Consider the following 26773-nt stretch of genomic DNA (forward strand, 5'->3'; position numbering starts at 1 on the left):
AGAAATTCTAGCAAATGAAACAAATAGGGACACCTTTTTTCGGAGTGGGGAGGAAGATGGAAGGAAGATTTCTTGGAAAGCTTTATTTGCTCTTCTTGAGAGAGAACACTATTCCATAACCTTCTGAACCTCTCTAAGCCTCCTTTTCTAAACTGATTATCAGTTTCTTAAATTGATTACATTATTGATAAATAATAATATTTATCTTGGAGGGGTGTTAGAATAAATGATGAACAGTGTTTGAATCTCCTAACACCTCAATACTTATATAGGAAATTCCCTTCTTCTGATCATTGGGTGGCCTCCGGAACTTATGCAGGAAGGAGTAAGTGTACGTTCAGAGACCTGGTACTCTTAGTTCTTAATAAAAATGTTCTGCTGAAAAACTAGGTCATAAATTTACTAGAACATTTCTTGAAGTCCTTCTGATGAAATTAAAGTGTGTGGGCAAGCTACAAGTCACTATGCAAATATTTATGTTGTTATAGGTATTGTTACATTTAAAAGACCAGAGGGATCTTTACTATTAGAGCAAAAAACTTTTTTTTTTTTTTTTTCTAGTCAGTTACTGATAGAATAGATTTCTGGCTTTCACAAATTAACACTTATAATTGTGGGTTCTCACTATTCCATGAATGACAGGGAGGATGCATGGCATATGATAGTTTGTAATTTGCTGAGCCCAGATTGGTCCTAGTCTCTACTACCTAGTAGGTAAATCTCAATGTGATTTGCTAATCTCTACTATTTGTAGAGTAATTTTTGTTTTTTTTTTTTTAGATAGGGTCTCACTCTGTTGCCCAGGCTGGGGTGCAGTGGCGCAGTCTTGGCCCACTGCAGCCTTGACCTCCCAAGCTGAAGTAGTTCTCTCACCCCAGCCTTCCAAGTAACTGGGACTATGGGACTATAGGCATGAACCACCATGCCCAGCTAATTTTTAATTTTTTTTTTTTTTTGTAGAGATGGAGGTCTTGCTTTGTTGCCTAGGCTGGTCTTGAACTCCTGGGCTCAAGTGGCGCTTCCACTTCCCTCTCCCAAAGTGCTGAGATTACAGGTGTGAGCCATGTGGCCTGGCCATAGTAACTTTTGTTGCCAGCACTATCTTTCTACAGCTGGAGCCAACTCCTGCTGCTTGCTGGTGATCAAAGAGAAGCAAAAAGCAATAGCTGTAGAAGGAAGAATTTAGAGTAAATTAAAGAGTAAAATGTAACATTTCGTGATGGCTTTAATTCATGATTCATATGAGTCACCTTTACAGTTTACATAGTAATGTGAATAAGTATAAATTATTTCAATCTTCTTAGAATCATTAAAGGTCTGTAGGAGTTAAAAAATAATTACACTTTAATGTTTTATATGCCATAGTAGTATCTATTCCAAATCTCCAATTTGGAAATCTTTCAAGTTGTCTTGGAAAAAATACTTCATAAACTTATACCAAGGGTCTATTGTAGTTGAAGTCATTGCTTAGGTATCCATTTGTTGAGACTTTGAATTCAGTATGGTCTCTCTCTCTCTCTTTTTCTGTCTCTCTCTCTGTTTCTGTGTATATCCGTCTGAATGGAATTTGTAAGATATAATTTAATAGTCCATTAATATGGACTCTACCTTTTCATTGTATACAGTCCAGGCTTTTCTATTATTGTGACAAACATTGCCCTTTATTTCTTCAGACTCAATTCCTGATGCTTCCCACCTCCGTTTGCATTTGCCCTCTGTACTGTACTTGAACTACTGGCAGTCCCCTGAATACGAGAAGGGATTTCACTGTTCCTTTGTACATACTGTTTCCTTTGTCATCTTATTCAACTAAAAAACTTTTATTAGGAATGAAGAAGGAGAGAAACTAGTTATTTTACACCGGGCAACTCACACATTTCCATAGCATTTAAACATTCAAGAAGGGCTGACGGAAAGTGCCAAGGATTAGCAAATGGAAGACTTGAATTTAAGATCTACCTGTGCCATTAATTGGTTATGTGGCCTTGGCAAGATCACATGACCTTGGCGTTGGATTGGTGTTGTCTTTTGTAAAATCAGGATTGGAACAAAGCAGTGGGTTAGCAAATTTGTCCTTTTTTTTTTTCTGCCTTCATATTCTTTCATTCTTACACATTTGAAAGATGCAACACTTTCTCATCACTTTACAATGAATTCCTACAGCCATGATTCTCTATGGTATTCGGGTTTGGGACATGGGCCCTGAGACGAGGCAGGTATTAAAATTAGAGAAGACCTGGGGTTTGAAATGCACCCTAAGTTGAGATCTCTAAGATATCTTCCATCTCCTAAATAATATTCATCTGTATTATCAACACGAGGCAAAAATATTTATGGATATATGAGCATAGGTCCAAAAAGCTGTTCTTCAGCCTATTTTGTCTCAGGTCCAGATTGACGCTAAACAAGTGATCACTAACGCCATCTGTTGGTGGTAACAGTTGTACTTTTTCTTTTAAAATTTATGTTGTAGCATAACGTTCACCATAATACTATCAAACAAAAATGTTGGGGACCAAGCGTCTCTGTCTTATTATGGAGTGGAGTTAGAGATACTTATGTACCAAATGCTTTAAACAGGAGGAAAAGACCATAAAACACTTCAGTTTTAACAGTACCTGCATTAGAGTTGTACTGTTTATTGGGTGTGTAACTTTGTTGGTTTCTATGAAAATGTGCAGGTTGAAGGTTTATTTCTTTCTTTTTTTTTTTTTTTTTTTTTTTTTTGAGACGGAGTCTCGCTCTGTCGCCCAGGCTGGAGTGCAGTGGCCGGATCTCAGCTCACTGCAAGCTCCGCCTCCCGGGTTTACGCCATTCTCCTGCGGGGACTACAGGCACCCGCCACCACGCCCAGCTAATTTTTTGTATTTTTAGTAGAGATGGGGTTTCACCATGTTAGCCAGTATGATCTCGATCTCCTGACCTCGTGATCCGTCCACCTCGACCTCCCAAAGTGCTGGGATTACAGGCGTGAGCCACCGTGCCCAGCCTGCAGGTGGAAGGTTTTTAAGTTGAGGAGCTTCTGTATAACTTGGGAGAATTTACAGTTTCCCTCCCTTTTTATTTTTAAATAATTTCAAACTAATAATAAAGTTAAAATAATAGTGTGTTAGGGTTCTCCAGAGAAACAGAGTGAATAGGATGTGTATATATATTTTATTTTATATATATAATCCTTATTTATTACACATACTACATAATTAATTACACATACTAAATGCTTTCTTGTATATACTATAAGGAATTGGCTCACATGATCCTGGAGGCTGAGAAGTCCCAAGATATGCCATTGGTATGCTGGAGACCCGAAATAGTTAATATGTAATTCCTGACTGAGTGTGAAGGCCTGAGAAGCAGGAGAGCCAGTGGTATAAGTTCTAGTCCAGAAGCCAGCAGGTTCTAGACCTGAGAAGAGTTTTGATGTTTCAGTCTTGAGTCCAAAGGGAGGAAAACACCAGTGTTCAGTTAAAGCACTCGTTCAGCCTTTTTGTTCTATTCATACCCTCAACAGATGAGTTCTGCCACATTAGGTGGGCAATCTGCCTTACTCAATCTGCTAATTCAAATTTTTATCTAATCCAGAAATACCTTCACAGACACACCCAGAATAGTGTTCGACCAGATGTCTGGGCACCATGTAGTTCAGTCAAGTTGACATATAAAATTATTCAAAATAATAAGAGAACTCCTATATACCTTCTACCTAAATTTACCAGTTTTTGTTTGTTTGTTTGTTTGTTTGTTTTGAGACGAAGTCTCACTCTGTTGCCTAGGCTGGAGTGCAGTGGTGCATTGCAACTTGTGCCTCTCAGGTTCAAGTGATTATCCTGCCTGAGCCTCCCTTGTAGCTGAAACTACAGGCATATGCCACCACGCCTGGCTGATTTTTGTGTTTTTAGTAGAGATGGGGTTTCACCATGTTGGCCAGGCTGGTCTTGAGCACCTGACCTCAGGTGATGTGCCTGTCTTGGCCTCCTAAAATGCTGAGATTACAGGCTTGAGCCACTGTGCCTGGCCAGCTCACCAGTTTTTAACATTTTGTCACATTTCCTTTTTTCTTTTTATTTTTTTCCAATGTGTGTGTGATTTTTTCTTTTTTAATTTCAGTTTTTATTTTAGATTCGTGGCATACTTGTGTAGTAGATTTGTTCCCGGGGTATATTGTGTGATGCTGAGGTTTGGGGTATGATTGATCCCATCACCTTGGTAGTGAGCATAGTACCCAGTAGTTAGTTTTTCAACCCTTCCCCCTTTCCCCCACTCCTCCTTCTAGTAGTGCCCAGTATCATTGCCATCTTTATGTCCACGAGTACTCATTGATTAGCTCCCACTTATAAGTGAGAACATGGCAGTATTTGCTTTTCTGTTCCTGTGTTAATTTGCTTAGGATAATGGCCTCTAGCTACATCCATGTTGCTGCAAAGGACATGATTTCATTCTTTTTTTATGGTTGCATAATATTCCATGGTGTACATGGACCACATTTTCTTTGTCTAGTCCACCATTGATGCGTACCTAGCTTGATTCTATATGTCTTTGCTATTGTGAATAGTGCTGTGATGAACATATGAGTGCATGTGTCTTTTGGTAAGAACAATTTATTTTCTTTTGAATGTTTACCCAGTAATGGGCTTGCTGTGTCAAATGGTAGTTCTATTTTAAGTTATATGAGAAATTTCCAAACTGCTTTCCATAGTGGCTGAACTATTTACATCCCCACCAACAGTGTATAACCTTCCCTTTTCTCCGTAGCCTCCAACATCTGTTATTTCTTGACTTTTTAATAATACCCGTTCTCACTGGTGTGAGATGGTATCTGATTGTGGTTTTGATTTGCATTTCTCTGATGATTAGTGATGTTGAACATTTTTTTCATGTTTGTTGGCCACTTGTATGTCTTCTTTTGGGAAGTGTCTGTATCTTTTTCCCTTTTTTTTTTTTTTTTTTTTGCTTGTTCAATTGTTTACATTCCTTATAAATTTTGGATATTAGACCTTTGTCAGATGCGTAGTTGGTCAGTATTTTCTCCCATTCTATAGGTGATCTGTTGACCCTGTTGATTGTTTTCTTGTGGAAGAGCTCTTTAGTTTAATTAGGTCCCACTTGTCCATTTTTGTTTTTGTTACATTTGCTTTTGAGGACTTAGTCATAAGTTACTTCCCAAGGCACATGTCCAGAATGGTGTTTCCTAGATTTTTTTTCTAGGATTCTTATAATTTTAGGTTTTACATTTAAATCTTTAAATCCATCTTGTTAATTTTTGTATGTGGTGAAAGGTAGGGGTACAATTTCATTATTCTGCATATGGCTAGCCAGCTATCCCAGCACTATTTATTAAATAGGAAGACTTTTCTGATTGCTCATTTTTGTCAGCTTTATACAGGATCAGATGGCTGTAGCTGTTGGCTTTATTTCTGGGTTCTCCATTATGTTCCATTGGTCTATATGTCTGTTTTGTACTAGTACCATGCTGTTTTGGTTACTTACGGTAGCATTATGGTATAGTTTGAACTCAGGTATGTGATGCATCACACTTTGTTCTTTTTGCTTAGGATTGCTTGTATTTTTGGATTTTTGTTGTTGTTCCATGTGAATTTTAGAATAGTTTTTTTCTGGTTCTGTGAAAAGTGATGTTTGTAGCTTTATAGAAATAGTATTGAATCTGCAGCTTGCCTTGAGCAATGTGGCCATTTTAATTTGGCCATGTCGTTTGTTTACCACGGGCTATTTGGCCTGTAGTTTAGTTGTTTTATTGTGTTTTTGCCAGGTTTTGGTATCAAGGTGATGCTGACTTCATAGAATGAGTTTAGGGAGGTGTCCCTCCTTCTTAATTTTTTTGATTCTTTCAAACCAGCAGCATGGAATGCTTACCCATTTGTTTGCGTCATGTGATTTCTTTCAGCAGTGTTTCGTAGTTTTTGTAGAGATCTTTCACCTCCTTGGTATTTGTTTGTTTCTGTGTATTCCTAGGTATTTTGTTGTTGTTCTGTTGTAAATGGAATTGTGTTCTTGATTTGGCTTTCATCTTGAACGTTATTGGTGTATGGAAATTATGATTTTTGTATATTGACTTTGTACCTTGAAACTTTACTGAAGTCATTGATCAGTTGTAGGATCCCTTTTGCAGTCTTTAGGGTTTTCTAGGTATAGAATCACATGGTCAGTGAAGAGAGCTAGTTGGACTTCTTTTTTTCCTATTTGGATGCCTTTTATTTCTTTCTCCTGTGCGATTGTTCTGACAAGGACTTACAGTACTATGTTAAGTGAGAGTGGGTATTCTTGTCTTGTTACACCTGTCAAGAGGAACACTTTTAGCTTTTGTCTGTTCAGTATGATTGGCTGTGGGTTTGCCATAAATGGCTCTTAGGTATGTTCCTTTGATGCCTAGTTTTTTTGAGGGTTTTTATCATAAGAGATGTTGGATTTTATCAAAAGCTTATTCTGTATCTACTGAGATGATCATAGGGTTTTTATTTTTAATTCTGTTTATGTGGTGAGTCACATTTATTGATTTGTATATGTGGAACCAACCTTGCATCGCAAGAATGAAGCCTGCTTAATCATGGTGAATTAACTTTTTGGTGTGCTGCGGATGTGGCTTGCTAGTAGTGTGTTAAAGATTTTTACGTCTGGCCGGGCGCGGTGGCTCAAGCCTGTAATCCCAGCACTTTGGGAGGCCGAGACGGGCGGATCACGAGGTCAGGAGATCGAGACCATCCTGGCTAACACGGTGAAACCCCGTCTCTACTAAAAAATACAAAAAACTAGCTGGGCGAGGTGGCAGGCGCCTGTAGTCCCAGCTACTCGGGAGGCTGAGGCAGGAGAATGGCGTAAACCCGGGAGGCGGAGCTTGCAGTGAGCTGAGATCCGGCCACTGCACTCCAGCCTGGGTGACAGAGCGAGACTCCGTCTCAAAAAAAAAAAAAAAAAAGATTTTTACGTCTATGTTCATCAGGGATATTAGCCTGTAGTTTACTTGTTTTGTTGTATTTTTGCCCGGTTTTGGTATCAAGGTGATGCTGGCTTCATAGAATGAGTTAGGGAGGAGACCCCCTCCTTGATTTTTTGGAGTAGGTTTGGAAAGACTGTTACCAGTTTTTCTTTGTATGTCTGGTAAAATTTGTGAATCCATCTGGTCTAGGGCCTTTTTTGGTTGGTAGGTTTTTTATTACTCAATTTTAGAATTTGATATTGGTGTGTTTAGGGTTTCAGTTTCTTTCTAATTCAGTCTTGCGGGGGGTTGTGATTTTCCAGGAATTTCCAGGAATTCCATTTTCTCTAGAGTTTTTAGTTTGTGTGTGTACAGGTGTTCATAATAGTCTTTGAGGATCTTTTGTATTTCTGTGGAATTGGTTGTAATGTCACTTTTGTCAATTCTGATTGTGCTTATTTGGATCTCATTTCTTCTTAGTTTATATATCTGGTGGTCTGTCAATCTCATATAACCTTTCAAAGAACCAACTTTTGGTTTCATTGATTCTTTTAATTTTTAATTTTTGGAGGTATATAGTAGGTGTATACATGAGATATTTAGATAGAGGCATACAGTGAGTAATAATCACATCATGGTAAATGGGGTATCCATCCCCTCAAGCATTTTTCCTTTGTACAAGCAATCCAATTATACTCTTTTAGTTATTTTCAATTGTACTCTTTTAGTTATTTTAAAATGTACAATTAAATTATTACTGACTATAGTCACCCTGTAGTGCTATCAAATACTAGGTCTTACTCATTCTTTCTTTTTATACTCATTATCTGTCATTTCCTTACCCACCCCACCCCCCGCCCTCATCCCCTCAACTGCCCTTCTCAGCCTCTGGTAACCATCCTTCTACTCTCTATCTCCATGAGTTCAATTGTTTTGATTTTTAGCTCCCACAAATGAGTGAGAACATAAAATGTTTATCTTTCTGTGTCTGACTTATTTCATTTAACGTAATAACCTCCAGTTCCATCCATGTTGTTGTAAATGACAGGATCTCAATCTTTTTTTGGCTGAATAGTACTCCATGATGTATATGTATAATATTTTCTTTATCCATTCATTCATCTGTTGATGGACACTTACAGTGATACTGAGAACTTTTTCATATGCCTCTTTACCATTTATATGTTTTCTTTTGAGAAATGTCTATTCAGATCTTTTGCCCATTAAAAAAATCAGAATATTAGATTTTTTTTTTCTGTAGAGTTGTTTGAGCTCCTTATATGTTCTAGTTATTAATCCCTTGTCAGATGGGTAGGCTGCAAATATTTTCTTCCATTCTGTGAGTCTTCTCTTTGTTGATTGTTTCCTTTGCTGTGCAAAAGCTTTTTAACTTGATGTAATTCTATTTGTCCATTTTTATTTTAATTGCTTGTGCTTATGGGGTGTTATTCAATAGATTTTCTCCCAGACCAATGCCCTGGAGGGTTTTCCAAGTGTTTTCTTATAGTAGTTTCATAGTTTGAGGTCTTCGATTTAAGTCTGTAATCCATTTTGGTTTGATTTTTGTATAAGGTGAGACTTAGGGGTCTAGTTCCATTCTTCTGTACATGGATAGCTAGTTTTCCCAGCCCTGTCCTTTCCCCATTGCCAATGAATGTTCTTGGCACCTTTGTTGAAAATGAGTTCACTGTAGGTGTATGGATTTGTTTCTGGATTCTCTATGCTGTTCAGTTGGTCTATTTGTGTGTTTTTATGCCAGTACCAAGCTATTTTGGTTATTGTAGCTCTGTAGTATAATTTGAAGTCAAGTAATAGGATTCCTCAGTTTTGTTCTTTTCTTTCCCCCCGTCCCCCAGGATTGCTTTCGCTATTCTGTGTCTTTTGTGGTTCCATATAAATTTTAGGATTGTTTTTTCTATTTCCATGAAGAATATTATTGGTATGTTGATAGGGATTGCATTGCGTGGAATCTATAAATTAGTTAGTGTGTACAAGTTAAAAATATTGATTCTTTGAGTCCGTTAACATGGAATATCTTTCCATTTTTCTTGGCATCCTCCTCAATTTCTTTCATCGGTGTTTTATAGTTTCATTGTAGACATCTTTTACTTCTTTGGTTAAGTTACTTCCTGTGTATTTAATTTTATTTGTGGTTCTTATAAATGGGATAACTTTTTAAAATTTCTTTTTCAGGTTGTTCACTATTAGCATACAGAAATGCTACTGATTTTTGTATGTTCATTTTACACCCTGCAACTTTACTCAATGTTTATCAGTCCTAATAGTTTTTTGGTGGAGTCTTTAGGTTTTTCCAAAAATAAGATAATATTATCTGTAAACGAGGATAATTAGCCTTCTTCCTTTCCAAGTTGAATGCATTTTCTTTCTTTCTCTTGTCTGATTGCCCTAGCTAGGACTTCCAGTACTGTGTTGAGTAACAGTGGTGATAGTGGGCATCCTTGTCCTGTTCTGGAGCATATGGTTGATGGAGTATTCTGTGGGTATCTATTAGGTCCAGTTGGTCTGTGTCAAATTTGAGTCCATAATTTTTTAGGTTTTTGCCTCAATGATCTAATGTTGTCATGGGGATATTGAAGTTTCCCACTACTACTTGTGTGGCTAAGTCTTTTCTTAAGTTTAAAGGTACTTGTTTTATGAATCTGGGTGCTCTAATTTTGAGTGTGTATACATTTAGGACAGTTAAGTCTTGTTGAATTGAATATTTTATCACTCTGTAATGCCCTTGTCTTTTTTTACTGTTGTTGGCTTAAAGTCTGTTTTCTGTGATGTAAGAATAGTAACCCCTGTTCTTTTTTGTGTTCCCTTTGCATGATCTTTCTCCAGCTCTTTACTTTGAGCCTATGGATGTCATTAGATGTAAGATAGGTCACTTGAAGATAGCAGATGGATGGGTCTTTTCTTTTTGTTTGTTTGCTTTTGTTTTGTTTTGTTTTGTTTTGTTTTTTGAGACGGAGTCTTGCTCTGTCGCGCAGGCTGGAGTGCAGTGGTGCAATCTCAGCTCACTGCAACCTCCGCCTCCTGGGTTCACACCATTCTCCTGCCTCAGCCTCCCGAGTAGCTGGGACTATAGGCGCTCGCCACTACGCCTGGCTAATTTTTTGTATCCTTTAGTAGAGACGGGGTTTCACTGTGTTAGCCAGGATGGTCTTGATCTCCTGACCTCGTAATCCGCCTGCCTCAGCCTCCTAAAGTGCTGGGATTACAGATGTGAGCCACCGTGCCTGGCCGGGTCTTGTTTTTCTTATCCAGTGTGCCACTCTGTATCTTGAAAATTCTGCTGTTAGACTGATGGGGTTCCTTTTGTATGTGATCTGACCTTTTTCCCTATTTGTCTCTAAGATTATTTCCTTAGCATTGACCTTCGACAGTCTGGTGATGATATGCCTTGGTGATGTTCTTTTTGGATAGTGTCTCACGGGTGCTCTGGATTTCTTGTACCTGGATATTTATCTCTTTAGCAAGATCAGGGAAATTTTCTTGAATTATTTTTCTCAAATATATTTTCCAGGTGGTTTTCTTCTTCTCTGTCTCTTTCAGGAATGCCAGTAGGTTTGGTCAGTTTACATAATCCCATATCTCTCAAAGACTTAATTTTTTTTTTTTTTTTTTTTTTTGAGAGTCTTGCTGTGTACCCAGGCTGGAGTGCAGTGGCACAGTCTGGGCTAAACGCAACCTTTGCCTCCCAGGTTCAAGCGATTCTTGTGGCTCAGCCTCCCAGGTAGCTGACATTACAGGTATGTGCCACTATGCCTGGCTAATTTTTGTGTTTTTAGTAGAGGCAGGGTTTCAGCCATGTTTGCCAGGCTGGTCTCGATCTCCTGGCCTCAAGTGATCTGCCCACCTTGGCCTCCCAAGGTGCTGGGATTACAAACATGAGCCACCACACCCAGCCCGCCTTTGTTTGTTTTAAAAAATTCTTTTTGCTTTATTTTTGCATGACAGGGTTTGTTTGGGACTCTAGTCTCTAAGCTCTGAAATTCGTTCTTCTGTTTGGTTCAGTTTATTGATAAAGCTTTCAATTGTGTTTTGTTTGTTTGTTTGTTTTCTAGGCAGAGTCTCGCTCTTTTGCCCAGTCTGTAGTGTAATGGCGCAATCTCGGCTCACTGCAACCTCTGCCTCCCGGGTTCAAATGATTCTCCTGCCTCAGCCTCCCAAGTAGCTGGGATTACAGGCACGTGCCATCATGCCCGACTAATTTTTGTATTTTTACTAAAGATGGGGTCTCACCATGTTGGCCAGGCAGGTCTCAAACTCCTGACCTCAAATGATCCACCTACCTTGGCCTCCTGTTTTTAAATTTCTTAAGTTCTTTAATTCCAGAAGCTCTGATTGATTTTTAAATTTTATTTTATTTTGGGTTCAGGGGTATGTATGCTGGTTTGTTATGTAGGTCAGTTGTGTTTTGAGGGGTTTGGTGTACAGATTTGTTTTGTTGCCCAGGTAGTAAGCATAGTACCCAGTAGGTAGTTTCTCAATACTCTTCTTCCACCCTCCACCCTCAAGTAGGCCCTGGTGTCAGTTGTTCCCCTCTTTGTACCCACTGTACTCAGTGTTTAACTCCCATTTATAAGTGAGAATATGCAATATTTTGTTTTCTGTTCCTGTGTTCGCTTAGGATAATGGCCTCCAGCTCCATCCATGTTTTTGCAAAGGACATAATGTCACTCTTTTTTATGACTGTGTAGTATTCCATGATGTATATGTGCCATATTTTCTTTATTCAGTCTACTGTTAGTGAGCATTTAGGTTGATTCCATGTCTTTGCAATTGCAGGTAGTGCTGCAGTGAACATACATGTGCATATGTCTTTGTGTTGGAACAATTTATGTTCTTTTGGGTATATACCAAATAGTGGGATTGTGGGTTGAATGGCAGTTCTGCTTTGGGATCTCTGAGAAATTGCTAAGTTGCTTTCCACAGTGGCTGAACTAATTTACATTCCCACCAGCAGTGTGTGAACATTCCCAGTTCTCTGCAGCCTTGCCGGCATCTGTTATTTCTTGACTTTTTAATAATAGCCATTCTGACTGATGTGAGATGGTATCTCATTATGGTTTTGATTTGCTCTTCTCTAATGATTAGTGATGTTGAGCATTTTTTCATATGCTTATTGCCCATGTTTAGGTCTTCTGAGAAGTATCTGTTCATGTCCTTTGCCCACTTTTTAATGGGGCTGTATTTTGCTTGTAAATTTGTTTAAGTTCCTTATAGATTCTAGATATTAGATATTTTTCAGTTGCATAGTTTGAAAATATTGTCTTCCATTTTCTTGGGTATCTAATTACTCTGATAGTTTCTTTTGCTGTGCAGAAGCTCTTTAGTTTAGTTGGGTCTCATTTGTCAGGTTTTGTTGCAATTGCTTTTGGAGTCTTTGTTACGATATCTTTGCCAGGGCCTTTGTCCAGAATGGTATTTCCTGGGTTATCATTCCAGGGTTTTTATGGTTTTAAGTTTTACCTTTAAGTCTTTACTCCATCTCGAGTTGATTTTTGTATTTGTATATGGTGTAAGGAAGGGGTACAGTTTCAGTCTTCTGCATATGGTTATCTACTTACCCCATCACCATTTGTTGAATAGGGGAGTCTTTTCCCCATTGCTTGTTTTTGTCAGCTTTGTCAAAGATCAGATTGTAGGTGTATGGCCTTATTTCTGTGGCCTCTGTTCTGTTCCATTGGTTTGTGTGCCTGTTTTTGTAAAAGTATCATGCTGTTTTGGTTACTGTAGTCTTGTGGTATAGTTTGAAGTTGAGTAATGTGGTGCTTCCTGCTTTGTTCTTTTTGCTTAGGTTTGCTTTCACTATTTGGGCTCTTTTGAGGTTCCGCATGAACTTTAAAATAGTTTTTTCTAATCCTGTGAAGAATGTCATTGGTAGTTTGATAGTAATACCATTGAATCTTTAGATTGCTTTGGGCAGTGTGGCCATTGGCCAACAATATTGAGTCTTCCTAGCCATGAACATGGAATGCTTTTCCATTTGTTTGTGTCCTGTTTCTTTGAGCAGTGTTTTATAATCTTCATTGCAAAGATAGTAAACCTCTCTAGTTAGCTGTATTCCTAGTTTTTAAATTCTTTTTGTGGCTATTGTGATTGGGATTACATTTTTGCTTTGGCTCTCAGTTTGGATGTTAGTGTATAGGAATGCTACTGATTTTTGTACCTTCGTACTTTGTTCTCATTAGTTTGAAAGAATTTCTTGATTTCTGCCTTAATTTCATTATTTACCCCAAAGTCATTCAAGAACAGATTGCTTAATTTTCATGTAATTATACAGTTTCGACTGAATTTCTTTAGTATTGATTTCTATTTTTATTACACTGTGGTATGAGAGTATGCTTTGTATGATTTTGGGTTTTTTTTTTTAATGTAATGAGGATTGTTTTATGTCTGATTGTGGGTTGATTTTAAAGTATGTGCCTTGTTCAGATGAGAAGAATGTATATTCTGTTGTCTTTGTGTGGAATATTCTGTAAATGTCTGTTAGGTCTATTTGATGAAGTGTTGAGTTCAGGTCCTGGATGATCTGCCTATTGTCAGTGAGGTGTTGAAATCTCCCACTATTATTGTGTGTTTGTGTCTCTTCATAGGTCTCTAAGAACTTGCTTTGTGGATCTGGCTGCTCCGGTTTTGGGTGTGTATGTATTTAGTATAGTTAGGTCTTGTTGAACTGAGCCCTTTACCGTTTTGTAATGCCCTTTTTTTATCTTTTTTTTTTTTCTTTAAATCTTTGTTTAAAGTCTGTTTTGTCTGAAATTAGAATAGCAACCTCTGCTTTTTTCTCTTCTCTGTTTGCTTGGTACATTTTTCTCCATCCTTTTACTTGGAGCTTGTGGGCACCATTGCATTTGAGATGGGTCTCTTGAAGACAGCATACAATTAGGTCTTGCTTCTTTATCCAGTTTGCCACTCTGTGCCTTTTAATTGGAGCATTTAGTCCATTTACATTCAAGGTAAGTATTGAGATGTGTGGATTATTTCCTTTTGTCATGTTGCCAGCTGGTTATTATGCAGCCTTGTGTGGTACCTTTATAGTGTTACTAGCCTGTGTACTTAAGTGTATTTTTATAGTGGCCAGTAATTGTCTTTCCTTTCCATGTTTAGCACTGCCTTCAGGACTTTTTGAAAGACAGATCTGGTGGTAACAAAATCCCTTAGCATTTGCTTTTCTGAAAAGGATATTATTTCTTAGCTTATGAAGTTTAGTTTGGCTACATATGAAGTTCTTGGTTAGAAATTTTTTTCTTTAAGAATGCTGAATATAGGCTGATATGGTTTGGCTCTGTGTCCCCACCTGAATCTCATGTTGAATTGTAACGCCCAGTGTTGGAGGTGGGGCCTGGTGGGAGGTGATTGGATCTTGGGGGTGGTTTCTGATGCTTTAGGACCATCACCCTAGTGCTGTCTCACGATAAAGTTCTCATGAGATCTGGATGTTTGACATTGTGTAAAACAAACAGATCCCCACTTTGTGCTTTCTCTCTCCTGCTGACCATGTGAAGATATGCTTGCTTCCCATTTGCCTTCTGCTATGATTGTAAGTGTCCCGAGGCCTCCCCAGAAGCAGAAGCCTGTGCAACCTGTAGAATCAGAGCTGATTAAACATCTTTTCTTTATAAATTACCCAGTCTTGGGTATGTCTTTTTTTTTTTTTTTTTTCTCTGAGACGGAGTCTTACACTGTCGCCCAAGCTGGAGTTCAATGGCACAATCTCAGCTCATTGCACAAACACTTCCTGGGCTCAAGCGATTTTCCTACCTCAGCCTCCCGAGTAGCTGGAATTACAGGTGTCCACTACGACGCCTGGCAAATTTTTTTTTCTTGCATTTTTAGTAGAGACAGGGTTTCACCGTGTTGGCCAGGCTGGTCTCGAACTCCTGACCTCAAGTGATCTGCCCACCTCAGCCTCCCAAAGTGCTGGGATTACAAGTGTAAGCCACCACACCCAGTTAGTGTGTCTTTATAGCAGTGTGAGAACTAACCAATACATAGGCCCATAATCTCTCATGGCTTGTAGGTTTTCCGCTCAAAGTACAGCCATTAGCCTGATAGGGTTCCCTTTGTAGGTGACCTACCTGCTCTCTCTGGCTGCTTTTAACATGGTTTCTTTCATTTTGAACTTGGAGAATCTGATGACTGTGTGTCTTGGGGTTTGTCTTCCTGTGTAGTATTTTTCAGGGATTCTCTGCATTTCCTGAATTTGAATGTTGATCTCTTTAGTGAGGTTGAGGAAATTTTCACAGACAATATCTTGAAATGTTTTCCAAGTTGTCTGCTTTTTCTCCCTTTCAGGGATGCCAGTGAGTCGTAGAGTTGGTCTCTTTACATAATCACATATTTATTGTTTTTTTGTTTTTGTCTGAGTTATTTTGGAGAGCAGGTCTTTGAGCTCTGAAATTCTTTTCTCATCTTGGTTGATTTTGCTGTTAAGGCTTATGATTGTATTCTGAAATTCTTGAAGTGAGTTTTTCAGTTCCATCAGCTCAGTTTGGTTCTTTCTTAAAATGACCATTTCATCTTTTATCTCCTGTATTGTTTTATTGTATTTCTTAGAATTTTTCGATTGGGCTTTGACTGTTTCCTGAATGTCAGTTATCTTCATCCTGTACATATTCTGAATTCTATTTCTGTCATTTCAGCCAGGTTATGAATAATTGCTGGGGAACTAATGTAGTTGGGGTTAAGAAGACAGGACAGTCTGGCCTTTTGAGTTTCTGGAGTTTTTTATACTGATTCTTTCTTATCCATGTGGGCTGATATTTCTTCAGTCTCTGAAGTTGCTGTCCTTTGGCTTTTTTTTTTTTTTTTTTTTTTTTGGCTTTTATCTTCTTGGATGCCCTTGGGGGTTTGATTATGGTGTAAGGTGGGTTCAGTTGACTGACTTTGAGTCTAGTCTCCTCTTGTGGAGGAGCCCCCTCTGTTTACTGTCTCTATGCCTGCATTTCTTTTATTGGATGTTCTGGTCCATGGGGCTGCCTCATGCAAAGGCTATATCCTTGCCAGGTAAGCCCTATTCTGCTCTTCATGTACTCCCCAGGAATCACAGTGTTGTCCCTGCCTATAGAATTCAGGCAGAAGCGGGACTGCTGGGCTGGAAGCTGTTGCAGGTATGGCCTGTCTGACTACAAAATGCCAGGCCAGGAGTGGGTGGAGTTGATCACTCTGTCATCTGAGTGTTTCCAGGAAGGCAGGAGGCTGTGCTCCTCAACAGATTCAGGCTGAAGTAGGACCACTGGGCTGGAAGCTGTAGCAGGTGCAACTTGCCTGGCTACCAGTAGCAGAGGTGGGTGGGGATGCCTGTCCTGCTGCCTAGGTGCTTTCTGGGATAACGGGAGGCTGTGCCATCCAACTGAGTTCTCACAGAGCACAACTATGGGCCAGAAGCTGTTTTGAACTCCTGGGCTCATAGCGATTCCCCACCTCAGTCTCCTAAAGTGCTGGGATTATAGATATGAGCTACTGTATCTGGCCTGATTTCTTTTTAAGATGTTTATCTCTTCCTTTATTTCCTAGATTGCCTTAGAAATTTCTTTGTGTTGGTACCTGACCTTGTCTTGGATCTTATTGAGCTTCCTTGCAGTCCATGCTTTGAATTCTTTATCTGTCATTTCTGAGTTTCCATTTTGGTTAGGGACCATTGCTGGAGAGCTTTTGTGATCCTTTGGTGGTGTCACTGTATTCAGATTTTTCATGGTGCAGAATTCTTGTGCTGGTTCCTTCTCATCTAGAGACATTGGCACTTCTAATTTTTGTAATTATTTTTGTGCAGGTAGAATTTTTCTTTTCTTTCTCTGTGATACTGATTTTTTCTTCCTTCCCTTTCCCCACTCCCTAGGGGGTGTGACTATAAAGAATGCTGGGTAGGGTCTTTTGACTTTGCTTCTATAAGCACTTGTGTTGGCAAGTTTTAAATTGGGATATGCAGTTCTACCTGTCAGCCAGTAGAGGGCGCTTACGGGTAAGTGCGATCTGTGGCCAAAGTGGCTCGGTGTACACTTGATCTTGGTTTACTGGGAGATGCTGTCTATTGTCTCAGGCAGTGGGCTGATTCGTGGAGTAAACAGTGATCTGTGCTCCCTCCTCAGCCCTGGGGAGGTGTGAGGAGGGGTGGAAGGTGGGCAGGGCTGGACCAAGCAGGTCCACCTACAGTTCCCCCAGTGGCAGGCACAAGAGCCAAGGCCAAAGGAGAATCCAGTGGGTGGCCACCAGATGTCCAGAAGTGTGTCCAGGTATGGAGCTGAGAAACCTCCTTGACCCCAAGTTCTCTGCACATAGATAGGGGCGGCCGAAACTCATAATCCAGGAGAGTGGGTTCTCCACATGCTCTGGAGATATGCCTGGGGCCTGGGCATGGAGCAGAGATAGCCCCCCATGCACCAGGATCTCTGCACAGGAATGGTAGGGTGGCTCACTCTGCTGTTCCAGATGAGCAGGTGCTCCAAATGCCTGGAGATCTGCCTGGATATGAAGCAGAGATGGGGACCCCCTGCACCTGGATCTCTGCACAGGAATGGTGAGGCTGTTCAGGCTACCAGTCCCAGCAAACGGATGCTTTGAATGCCTGGAGCTCTTCCTGGGCATAGAGCAGAGAGGCCCTGCTGCACCACGATATGTACCCGGGAAGGGTGGGGCAGGTCAGGCTGCCAAAGCAGGCAAGTAGGTGCTTTGAATGCCTGGAGATCTGCCTGGGCATGAAGTGGAGAGGTCCCACCATGTGCAGGAAGGATAGGGTGACTCAGGCTGCTAGTCCATGCAAGCACGTGCTCCATATGTTTGGAGATCTGCGTAAGTGTGAAGCAGAGAGGGCCCTACTGCACCATAATCTATGCACAGAAAGGGTAGGGTGGTTCAGCCTGCTGATCCATGTAAAGGGATGCTCTGAATACCTGGAGATCTGCCTGGGTATGGAGCAGAGAGGGCCCTGCTGCACCATGATCAATGTCCATGAAGGGTAGGGTGGCCCAGGCTGCTGGTCCAGGCAAGTGGGTGTTCCGAATGCCTGGATTTATGCCTGGGGTGGAGTGGAGAGGGCCCTGCTGCACCATGATCTTAGGAGAGCATGCTGGGGCACCCAGCAGTAATATACATAGACTGGTTTCAGGTCATCAAGCTGGCCCTGGCTGCAAGTCTCATTGTCCAGGAGAAAGTGCAGCTGTAGCAGCTCTCCCCGCCATCCAGGGCCTGCATTGGAGGAAAGCACAGTTCCAACACCCCAGTTAGCTTTGGGGATTAGGAGCAGCAATGTTCTCTTCCTTGGCTTGGGTTGCTCAGATCCCCAGGGAAAAGGTGTCACAAAGGGAGGCTCTCTGCCTTTCTTGCATACTGGAGCCTCACTTACTTCTATCAGCCTCTGTTCTCCTTCCTGGGATCTGGGTGTCATTTATGATTCCACTGGGTTTCTGTTTTCCTTCCTGAATTAAAGCTTACAGAGTCGATTGCTTTTTTTTTTTTTTTTTTTTTTTTTGAGACAAGGTCTCACTCTCTTGCCTAGGCTGGAGTGCTGTGGCATGATCACAGCTCACTGCAACCTCGGCCTCCCAGGCTCAGGTGAGTCTCCTGCTTCAGTGTCGTAAGTAGGTAGGACTGCAGGTGTGCATCACCATGCCTAGCTGATTTTTTGTTTGTATTTTTAGAGATGGGATTTTACCATGTCACCCGGGCTGGTCTTGAACTCCTAAACTCAAGCGAAGCAATCCACCCATCTCGGCCTCCCCAAGTGCTGGAATTACAGACTTGAGCCACCATGCCAAGCCCACAGTTGATCTTTATGCACTATCCTGATATTTCCAAGTGGCTGATGCATGCTAAAAGCCTCTAATCAACAATGTTGGGGAAAAAAAGATGCCACATTATATTCGCTTTATTTTCTATGTCACACATATACATACCGTTTTCCTGAAATATTTAAGATTAGTTTGCATACTTCATATTTTTTTTTTCCTTTTTTTTTTTTTTTTTTTTTTGAGATAGAGTCTCACTCTGTCGCCCAGGCTGCAGTGCACTGATGTGATCTTGGCTCACTGCATCCTCAGGCTCCCGAGTAGCTGGTACAATAGGCACCCGCCACCAGGCCTGGCTAATTTTTGTATTTTTAGTAGAGACAGGGTTTCACCATGTTGGCCAGGCAGGTCTCGAATCCTAACCTCAGGTGATCCACCCACTTCAGCCTCCCAAAGTGCTGGGATTACAGGTGTGAGCCACCGGGCCCGGCCACCCTTTTACCTCTTAGTATTTCTGTGTTTCTTAAAAACAAAGGTGTTCTTTTATGTAATTTGCCCAGGCTGGAGTGCAGTGGCACGATCTCGGTTCACTGCAACCTCCTACTCCCGGGTTCAAGCTATTCTCCTGCTTCAGCCTCTAGAGTAGCTGGGATTACAGGCGCCTGCCACCATGCCCAGCTAAATTTTGTATTTTTCTGGGACAGGGTTTCACCATGTTGGCCAGGCTGGTCTCGAACTCCTGGTCTCAGGTGATCCAACTGCCTCGGCCTCCCAAAGTGCTGGGATTACAGGCATGAGCCACTGCACCCAGCCTCCTTTTATGTATTAATAACTGCAGGAAATGGTCACATGTAGGAAATTGATACAGTAATCTACAGTCTATATTTCAATTTTGTGAATTACCGATAATATCTCTTAAAGCATTTACTACCATCCAGTACAGGACCTTTAGTTGCCTTATCTCTTGTGTTTCCTTTAAATTGCAATAGTGCTTTGGCCTTTCTCATAACATTCGCATTTTTTGAGGAATATGTTTATCAAATGTTCCTCAGATGAGATTTGTCCATGTCCTTGAGATTAGATTTCAGTTATGTGTTCCCAGCTCAACTTCTTGTCAGTTATGTTGTGTCCTTCCCAGAATATCATCACATCCAGAGGCACATGATGTCTCTCTTTTCTCCATTGATGATAATAATTTTGATCTACTCAGTTAAGGGATTATCCAGTTCTTCACACAGTATAGTTACTTATTTTTTTCTTGTAACTAATAAGCAGTCTGTGAGGAAAAACTGTTTTTGTTCTTTTACTTTTTTCTAATTAATGTCTTTGTAGGAAATTAAAAAATATACAGGTAAGCTAAAGTTAGGGAAAAATTGTCTTATAAACCTAGCGATAACCACATTTTAGTGTATGTTGGTGCATCTCTCTTCTTTATGTTATAATAATGATTACCAAAAAGGATTATACCTTACATACTGTTTGGTAAATTGCTTCATTCATTTAACAGTACATTATAAATATTTTTCATGTGTCAGTAAGTATTACAATATTTTAATGGCTGCATAGTTTTCCGTTGTGTAGCAGTCCTTTGCCTATAGATTATTCTGTGATGTTCAGTTTAGCATCACATTCCAGGTACAAGAGATCCTTAATGGCTATCCCCTAGGGCTTAGGGAATCTCTTCCACCCAGGAGCCTCCAACCATGGAATCTTGATGTCTGTCTTATCCCATCAGCACTGCTATGTTGTTTTTCTGGTCTGCTCTTCCATACTAATGTGTTATGTTCCTTTCTCTGACCATTCCTAGGTCCACAGTAGCACACTTTTATCAAATATTTAAACCTATTTCTGATTCACTTGGGTTGTTTTCATCTTTAACTGCTAATATTGTATCTGGATGTTAGTTTTTTTGTTTGTCTTATTGCAAATATAGACTATTATGAGTTAAGTGAACTTTTATGGAGTAGTCTTTTGAGTAGAGCATCTGGCCAAAATACCTTCATACCCACCAAAAACAAAAACACAAAATATTTGGAGCACAGTTTATCTTTTTATTTGGAACTTCTTTTCTATTACCTGAATTTCTAGTTAACCTATATTCATATTTTGGGTCAGGTATCTTAGGAGATCTCAGCTCTTGTCTATTAGGATTGCTTAGCAAATTATCTTGAGTGAACTTTCTATATAGGAGATAAAGCATAACCTTTAAATGCATTATTTTATAGATTTTTCTCCCTTTAATATTTAATCATTTGAAAGTCTGTCTTCCACCACAAGTTGTTTAGTTTCAAGCTGTTTAGGTATATGGAAATATAACCTCTCTATGTAGATGTGGGACAGTTTACAAATGAATCTACCGGTACTTTCATAGTTTAGTTCAAATGTGACAAAATTATATCTGGAAGACTTAGGTGTAGGATCTCTTTTTATTGACTGAAGGCAAAACAATTTTAACTCAAATGAATGAAGTAACTTTGTTGTTTTTAAACTTTTTTTTGAGACAGAGTCTCGCTCTGTCTCCCAGGCTGGAGTGCAGTGATGCAATCTCGGCTCACTGCAACCTCCACCTCACGGGTTCAAGTGATTCTCCTACCTTGGCCTCCCAAGAAGCTGGGATTACAGGCGCATGCCACCACACCCGGCTAATTTTTTGTATTTTTAATAGAGATGGGGTTTCACCATGTTGGCCAGGCTGGTCTCGAACTCCTGATCTCAGGTGATCCGCCTGTCTTGGCTTCCCAAAGTGCTGGTATTACGGGCGTGAGCTGCACCGGCCTATTTTTAAACTTTTCTTTACACTTTGAGAAATAATGTCTGCTATTTTATAGATGGCGATGTAATAGTGATACCATGTCTCTTAAAAAATGTAAAAAATTAGCCGGGCATGGTGGTGCACACCTGAAGTCCCAGCTACTCAGAAAGCTGAGGTGGTGGGAGAGTTGCTTGACCCCAGGAATTGGAGGCTGCAGTGAGCTAAGATTATGCTACGTGCTCCAGCCTGCACGACAGAGCAAGACCCTGTCTCTTAAAAAAATGGCTGTTGTGATGTTGGTAGACATGTTGAAAGATCTTGTCATTTATAACGCTAACAAAAGTAAATAAAATATTAAAGCATATATTTGGTATATTTAATGTGAACTTTTCTGGGTGCAAAGTATAGAAAAGTCTTTGAGGCACATACTAAAATAATAAACCCGTATCTCTTTTAGAACTTGTAGTATTTTAATAATATCATATAAGCTTCTCTGTCACACTTCAACATTATTAAATACTATTGACATGTACATTTGTAAGTAGTTATGAAGAGTTTATATTCTTTATGCTTTGCTATGTTTTAAAATATGTAATGGATTTTAGTATAACCTTAATTTTCATGAAATACATGAGTGACAATTTATTTTAAAAGCAGAGAAGGACAGGTGCAGTGGCTCAGGTCTGTAATCCCAGCACTTTGGGAGGCCGAGGCTGGCAGGTCACCTGAGGTCAGAAGTTTGAGACCAGCTTGGCCAACATGGTGAAACCCTATCTCTACAGCCTGGCCAACATGGTGAAACCCTGTCTCTATTAAAAATATCCAAAATTAGCTGGGTGTGGTGGCTTGTGCCTATAATCCCAGCTACTCAGGAGGCTGAGGCAGGAGAATTGCTTGAACCTGGGAGGCGGATGTTCCAGTGAGCTGAGATCATGCCATTACATGCCAGCCTGGGCAACAAGCAAAACTGTGTCTCAAAAAAAAAAAAAAAAAAGAGAGAGAGAGAAAACGTGGTTCTTCATGCTTATAGTTTACAAATATTTTAATATTGTTCCTGGTCTGTATTACCTTTTTTAAAGTAATAGTAATAAATTGTATATTTTGATATGTAAAGTAAGTTAAAGATATGACTCCTTTAACTATTAAAGTCTTTTTCTTAGCACTAGGGGGCACCCCTGATTTATAAATTCATGTTATACTTAATCTTGCCTAGAAACTGGAGTGAAATGAAATAATTTGAAAAATATTTTGCAAACTGAGAGACTCTGTTCAGAGAATCTGGATTATCAAGCTGGTTTTGTTGTATAGCAGTATAAATATAAGTTGATTCTTAATAATATAAGGATGATGAAGCTTGTAGAATGAGATAGTTTATATAGGAGGAAATTGTTTTGTAGTTTATTCATTTTCACATTGATTTTCTAAGTGGGTGCTGTTAAATGGTTTTAAAACTTCATGATTTTGAATATATTTCTATTTAAAAAGTTCTAGCATGATGTTCTGCTCTTAGCAGGTGCCTAGGCTGTATCTGAATCAATTAAGATAAATTCAAGATGTGACTGAAGGCTGCTATCATTAGTAATAATTTTTAAGCATTTCAAAACCAAGAGCATGTTTTACTACATCTAGGAAACAGATCTTAGCCATTCTCATTCATTGTGTTTGCAATTAGGATTTTTAGTGATACTCAGCAACAATTGCTTCCCAAAGATATATTTCTAAGGTTTTGTCTTTTCTTTTTTATTTAAGAGACTTGTTGAATTTAAGCCTTATGGGGATTAAGTAGATAGTAGCATCTGCATCTTCATTGCATCATATTAATAGCATATTTACCAGTACCAACACTGTTTTAGGTGCTTTGTGTATATTATCTCATTTCTCTTAACCACAGCTCTATGAAGTGTAGGTACTTATTATCCCTATTTTATAGGTGAGAAAGCTGAGTACAGAAAAGTTAAAATTGGGGGTTTACACAGAGGTAATGTGGTTCCAAAATTTGTACTTTTAAATCACTATATCCTATATTGCTTCTCCAGAGAAAGGAAACTTAGCATTGAAGTAATTATTATTGACATTTATAAAACTCACCTTTTAAAGTGAATATAGCATAGAGTACCTAATTTTATAGACACTTAACATTTCTCTTATGAAATACATCATAGATCTTTAAAGTTGAAAAGGGATCTTAAAGTTCATTTACCACTGTCGTTTTACAGAGAAGAAGAAATTCTAACCTAGAGAGGTAAAGTTACCTACTCAGTTTATATGGCAAGTTATTTATGGAAAGATGTTAGAACTTGAAGTAAGTACTCTGACTTCCAGTAAAGTAGAAAATCTGTGTTGTGGAAAGAGTATTTGACTAGAATTTTGATGGCTTGAAACTTGCTCTTGGCTCCGTATTTGCCATCCTGTGTTCTCAGAAGTTCTGTGTTTCTTTGTTATGTGGGTATGATATATCTTCCCTAATTAGTGTTATTGGTAGTTTTGCAAATCAATATAATGTATTAAAGATATTTAATAAACTTTAAAGTCCTATACAAATAAACATAATGTATATTATGGTACAGTAAAGCCACCATTTCTGTGGATTCTACTTCTGGATTCAGACAAATCTGAGTTGAAAATACTTGGGGCAAAAAAAAAAGGATGTTTGCATCTGTACTGAACATGTACAGACTTTTCCTTGCTATAATTCCCTAAACAATACAGTATAACAACCATTTACATAGCGTTGGCATTGTATTAAGTTTTATGAGTAATCTGGAGATGATTTAAAGTATACAAGAGGATGTGTATAGGTGATATGCAAATACTGCACCATTATATAAGGGCCTTAAGCATCAGTGGATTTTGGCATCTGTAGTGGATCCTGGAACAAATCCCCCATGGATTCTGAGAGATTACTGTATTTTTGTGATATGTAGTCCATAAAATTTTAAGTATTTGTGATATGTTGGTAATTTGGATCAGTAGCTATAAGCGTATTTAGTATTGTTGATTTACAGGTGTCATTTGGATCACTAAAAATTTATTGTGTTGTGGTATGTGTTACTTTGCCATGTTTTTTTTTTTTTTTTTGCAGATTTTATTTACTTTAAAAAAGTTGTACATTTGATTTTTTTCCCTCACAATAACCACTTAGCGAACAGTTATGCTTTTGCTTTGCTTATGAAGAACATAACAGTAACATCTATTGAATACTGTTTATTTGGTGTTTCTGGTTGTTTGAAAAGAGCATACAAGATTGTCCTCAATCTGGATTTAGTGGCTGAGCTAAAATAATAGAGTTTAGTGAAGTTGAAATATTTTGTTTTTTGTCATGGTGGTAGGCACAGAGTTGTTTTCTTAAACTTCGAGGGAGGACATTTGCTTAACTTTTTTATTTTTTACAGGAATAATGTATTTGTGGCCTTGGACATGAGGCAATCAGTCCTCTGTTGCTGTTAACATAAGGTCAGGGACTGATGAGGAAAGCATGGACCTAATGAACGGGCAGGCAAGCAATGTCAATATTGCAGCTACTACTTCTGAGGTAAGATATTTAAGAAGCTTAGGTATAAAGTTTCTTACCTGGCTTTCTAAGTTTTCAAGCATTATGTTTGTTCACATACTTAAATCAGAAGTGCATTTAGTGCAGAAGTACACATATTTTAACTTTTACTTTAGTGATTCATATGTTTGCTGTGCCTCATAGATATACTTAATCCTTATCTGCTTAAGATACTTGAAAAATAATGGTAACTCATAAAACTCTTTATTTTTAAAAGAAACGTTTGGTTCTTGGGTTAAAGTTTAGCATTTAAGATGGAGATGTGAAGACTGAACTAGATGCTCACTCCTCTAGTGAATATATTATGATTGTATTTTTGCCCCAACTTTTTTCTTTTTTTTCTTTGTGTATAGATCTAGAGAACTTGCCTACTTTCCTTAATAACTTTAGCATCTGGCTTCTATATTTCTTCTTTATTTTTCTCTTAGTATATTGGATGAGAATAACGTTTATGACCCTTTAACACCTTGACCTCAAAGTTCCTTAATAGCCTCAACTCCATTCCAAAATGGGCTCCATTTTGCCCCAGCCAGTTATTTAGGCCTTGATATCACTGAAAATAGATTCTAAGTCTATGGTTTCCATTGTTTTTCTTATGTAGATTATTTATTTTCATCTCTAGTCCTGGCTTCCCTCGTGAATTTTATTAAGCATTTTTGATGGACCAGACATTTGTAATGTCCACAATATCAAGTTTCTTATTACTGGTCTGCTCCACAACCGTAAAGAAAATAGTCCAAGCCTTTTATCTAACTTACATTAATAGCATCACATTTCCATAGCCATCTAAGTTTAAATCTTTAGATGTGTGGTTTTTTTTGTGGGGGGGTTTGCAACAGAGTTTTGCTCTCGTCGCCCAGGCTGGAGTGCAGTGGTACGATCTTGGCCTTCTGCAACCTCTGCATGCCGGGTTCAAGCAATTCTCCTGCCTCAGCCTACCCAGTAGCTGGGATTACAGGCGCCTGCCACCACACCTGGCTAATTTTTGTATTTTTAGTAGAGATGGGGTTTTTATCATGTTGGTCAGGCTGGTCTTGAACTCTTGACATCAGGTGGTCCACCTGCCTTGGCCTCCCAAAGTCCTGGGATTATAGGCGTGAGCCACCGCGCCCAGCCAATGTGTTGTTAATTAACTTTGTTTTGCCCACCACAACCATTGTCTCATCATAGCAGGGAGAGTCCACTAGCAAGACAGAAGTTACAATCTTATATAATGTATTCACGGAAGTGACATCTCATCTCATTTTCCATATTCTGCTGGTTAGAAATAAGTCACAGGTTCTGCCCATACTCAAGGGGAGAGGATCACACAGGGGTGAGGATACCAAGAGACAGAGATCTTTAGCAGCTATCTTAGAGCCTGTCCACTGTGCTTTATCTCTGGGATCCAGTACTTTTCTCCTTATTTCTATTACTGTACTACCATCTTAGTTTGGTCATTTATTATTTCTTGTCTGGATTAGTGCCATGGCCTTATATTTGGTATTGCACTTAGATTTTCTGTTGTTTTGGTCTTTCAACTGAAATTTAAGATTAGTATTCTTAAAATACAACTCTTAAACTTTATCTTTTCCCAAAACTGTCTGTGGTTCCTCACTGCCTACTAATTAAATTCAAATGCTCACTCGGCCTTTTATTCAAGACTTTCTTCAAAATGGCCCCAGATTTTTGGATTTAACCCCTACTCGTCCTCTACTTGAAACTTTACAGTCTAACGAGAGAATACTACATTTGCTGGTGTCTGTATAAACCATTACATTTTCCTTCTTCTATCATAACTTTGTCTATACCAATTTTTCTAGCTG

General features: G+C 39.1%; 1 protein-coding gene across 2 annotated transcripts in view; it reads left to right on the top strand.

The window, feature by feature from the left end:
- The window catches only part of RALGPS2 (Ral GEF with PH domain and SH3 binding motif 2), a 198967-nt gene that overhangs the window by 24821 nt on the left and 147373 nt on the right, over nt 1–26773 (top strand). For both annotated transcript variants that reach the window (XM_023231275.2, XM_026448210.2), the window contains exon 2: nt 24811–24950. In XM_023231275.2, coding sequence (XP_023087043.1) covers nt 24894–24950 — 57 coding nt within the window. In that variant the 5' untranslated portion in view covers nt 24811–24893. The remainder of the gene's footprint in view (nt 1–24810; nt 24951–26773) is intronic.

Source organism: Piliocolobus tephrosceles, chromosome 1 (assembly GCF_002776525.5).
Source record: "Piliocolobus tephrosceles isolate RC106 chromosome 1, ASM277652v3, whole genome shotgun sequence".
NCBI classification, from domain to species: Eukaryota; Metazoa; Chordata; class Mammalia; order Primates; family Cercopithecidae; genus Piliocolobus; species Piliocolobus tephrosceles.